Source organism: Phalaenopsis equestris, unplaced genomic scaffold (genome assembly GCF_001263595.1).
Source record: "Phalaenopsis equestris unplaced genomic scaffold, ASM126359v1 Scaffold001307, whole genome shotgun sequence".
In the NCBI taxonomy this organism is placed as follows: Eukaryota; Viridiplantae; Streptophyta; class Magnoliopsida; order Asparagales; family Orchidaceae; genus Phalaenopsis; species Phalaenopsis equestris.
The window spans coordinates 897,220-900,594 of record NW_018165746.1 but is presented as its reverse complement, the minus strand read 5'-3'; the positions used below and the strand labels follow the sequence as shown (position 1 = coordinate 900,594).

Here is a 3,375-nt window from a genome sequence, read left to right as displayed (position 1 = left end):
TTCGAACAATTCGAACAATTCGAACAATTCGAACAATTCGAACAAAAACGAACCGAACACGAACAGACTCTTCACGAACAATTTCGAACACGAGCCTATTTCAAACAAATTATATTTCAAACGAACCGAACACGAACATGAGTACTGTTCGTTCGTGTTCGGCTCGTTTACACCCCTAAGCATATACATAAAAGTGCTCATTTGATTTTTAAAAAGTTAATATATGTTATATTTTTGTTGTGATGTTAATAATTTGAGTGTTATAATTATAAATATTAAAGTTTAGATGCTAGATTGATAAATATATAAGAATTGTGTGATATATACTAGATGTAATAATTTTAGTTTAGGTTAAATATAAAAAGTTATTTGGTTGAAAATGAAACTAATAATTTTGAATTTATGTTAAATATAATTTATCAAATTCAGTAAATCCGATAAATACGTACCACAAAGATAGAGCTCGTAAGCGACGGCAGAATAAATCCATAATCCCCCTAACAATTTGATTTATTAAATTTGAAAGAAAGATGAAACGCTTAAAAATTTAATTTATTGGAGTGTTGGACTAAAATTTTCATTTTTTTTTTTGTGTTTGGATGGATTGAAGTTAAATCCATGATGATACCAAATACCCACTTAGGAGGTGTTTGGATGCATTTAGGACCCGTTTGGGGCAGTTTATTTGGTTCGTACGTTTCGCTAGCTTATCTCAAACCGCGTTTGGGTTTTTACACTAAACGCAGGCCGCGGGTCGAACCCCGGGGCCTACCCGCTGGCCGCGTTTCAGGATAAACAGCTTGTCCTGAAACGCACAAGCTGCCCCAAACGCACCTTTAGAATTCAAGATAGAGTAGGATTTACTAAATCAAATAAATTCGGATTTATTAAATCCAATTTATGTTAAATCTAAAATTTAGTTTGGCATTAGTTAAATTAAATCCACTTAAATCCATAAAAATGTTTAGCAGTTTATGTCAAGATTGAGCATAAAGGATTGAAGATTTTGAGAGGATGGCATCATAGTGATATAAATGTAAATATAAAACTTTAGCTGGTAGACACATGAAATCATATAAATTATGTGGCAGGCATGTGAACATTCCCAGATTGTTCATTATCCTGTGCGGGCGGGCCGCGACGACAGCTTTGATCTTCTCTTCTCCCATGCGAAGAGTCACGAAGGAGGAGATTAGCTATGAAGGACGAGACGAGCTACGAAGGAAGATACGAAGAAAGTCATTCTTTTAAATCCAAGATTGTTGTCGCTTCAGGGACATTTTTTAGCCCCATCATTTTTAACATCGGCCGTTGCCAGTGTATTGCGGTGGAACCCACTTGACATGTAACGTCCCACCATTGGACTTTGAATGCGTTAGGAGTCATGATGTAATATTTTCTCACCAAACACGCCATTAGTTTTAATTTAATGTAATTAAGATAAACCAATTGTTGTAACTCCAATAATCAATTTGCTGACACTACTTGAATTTTAAGTTTTGGAGGGAAGATAAACTCCTCTCATATCAATCACATTTCAATTTAAGTTGTACTTTAAAAACTAGCCAGAAAAGAATCGAACGTTATATATATTACTAGGATTTACCTGAACATTATAAAAAAAATATTTGACATAACAAGCTGCAAATTGTGCTTTCAAAAGATGAGAAAAAAGCCTATAACAAAATCCTTATTATCATGCAAATTACATTGAACAAATAAACGAAGAAGAACACTCAAGTGACCGTTAACTAATTGAAACAGTAATGCAAAAATCATCATTGCTCAACTCTCATGTAGGAAAAAACATTACCTACAGACAGAATAGATGTGAATATGTGCGGATTTGATAGTATTTTAGTATAATAACACTAAATATTATCAAACACCACAAATCCACATGTGCAGATTCCACACATAAGAATCGCTCGTCATACATATACTAGTGTCCTTATTCCATGTAAGAGAGGAAGGACCTTATTGAAAACAAAACCTACAAAAATTTTTTAAGCCATCGCCGGTGGCGATGGGGGATCGGCGAGTGCGCCGCAAATGGTGGAGGTAATGTTTGCCAGCACGGGGCCAAACACAGGGTTGGGGAACACAATAGGAAGGCAGCTCTCTTCAATGTGGACGAAAGCCTTGCAACATTCTTGAGTGAGCCTTATATGCAAGCTAAGGAAAGAAGGAATAAGCTTCACAGCACAACTTTCGACCTCTACAATGGCCTTCCAGCACTTGAAGATGTTAGGGAAGAGGTCGAATGATGAGGCTGTGGGTGTCATTGTGCCGCTGACAACGACAAGAAAGAGGACGACATAAGAAACTGCTCCTGATTTCACCATTACTATTGTTGTTATTGTTGTTGTTGTTGCTGCTGCTGCTGTTTTTGGTGGAATGAGTTGAAGAGGGCTGGTTTATATAGTTTAGAGATGAGATTAGAGTTTGGGAGTTACTTTCATGTTTAATATAATTAATTTGTGTTGAAGGTTATAAAAAATTTGACGTAAGTTACAGTAATTAATTTTATGAATAACTCAAGAGAATTATTCTCTTTAAATAAATAAATTAAGAAGTAATTAAATCCGTTTTAATAGTTCATTTTATCATTCCTAAATTGCAATTAATATTGCTTTTTTTTCTAAATTAATACTAATTGAAACATTCTTAAACTAATTTCTCCATGAGCACATGCCATAATCTAATTAAAATTCATGAAATCATTTTTCAATTATAATTTAGTTAGAAGAATTATGTATAATTTTGAAATGATTTTGCATTATTGATTTTTTTTTAGTGTTTTTTCCATGTCAATAACTCTTGTTAATCTACAAATTTTGCCAATTTAGGTGGGTATTTGGCTGCAATTTGGATTAAAGTTAGATAGGATTTATGAAATCCGATAAATCCTTCCATGGAAATAGAGCGAGTCGAAGGCAAAACAAATCCTTTAAAATATTTGGATTTATCAGATCCAGATTTACGTCGAAATGGAGATGGAATGAAGGCAGAAAGCGACGAAAAGTGAAAAAACTAGACTTTAGAGCTTCGGATTTAAGTTCTGTATTTTTTGATGTTTGGTTGGATTTAAGTTAAGTTCTTGCTAGGGCCGTCAAAAAAGCTCGTTGTTCGCGAACAGTTCGTGTTCGGTTCGTCAATGAGTTCGTGTTCGATTCGTTCGATAAGTAAACGAAACAAACACGAACAAATTTTTTTCGTTCGGTTAGTTAAACGAACCAAACACGAACAGTGATGCGTTCGTTCGTGTTCGAATCGTTATTGTTTGAAATATGAAATAATATAAAATAATTATATATAAAAAATTTATTATACTTTAAAACATTAAATTTTATAAATTATAATATATAATAAAAT

At 33.6% G+C, this 3,375-nt stretch overlaps 1 protein-coding gene across 1 annotated transcript; it reads right to left on the bottom strand.

The window, feature by feature from the left end:
* Positions 1-2,006: 2,006 nt before the first annotated feature.
* Positions 2,007-2,345, bottom strand: LOC110033855 (egg cell-secreted protein 1.2-like). Its single transcript, XM_020737986.1, has one exon. It carries the CDS (start codon positions 2,343-2,345, stop codon positions 2,007-2,009), a length of 339 nt encoding a protein of 112 aa, XP_020593645.1.
* Positions 2,346-3,375: the final 1,030 nt, after the last annotated feature.

Coding starts and splice junctions, on each gene's coding strand:
- LOC110033855 (XM_020737986.1), bottom strand. CDS start 2,345: ATGGTGAAATCAGGAGCAGTTTCTTATGTCGTCCTCTTTCTTGTCGTT.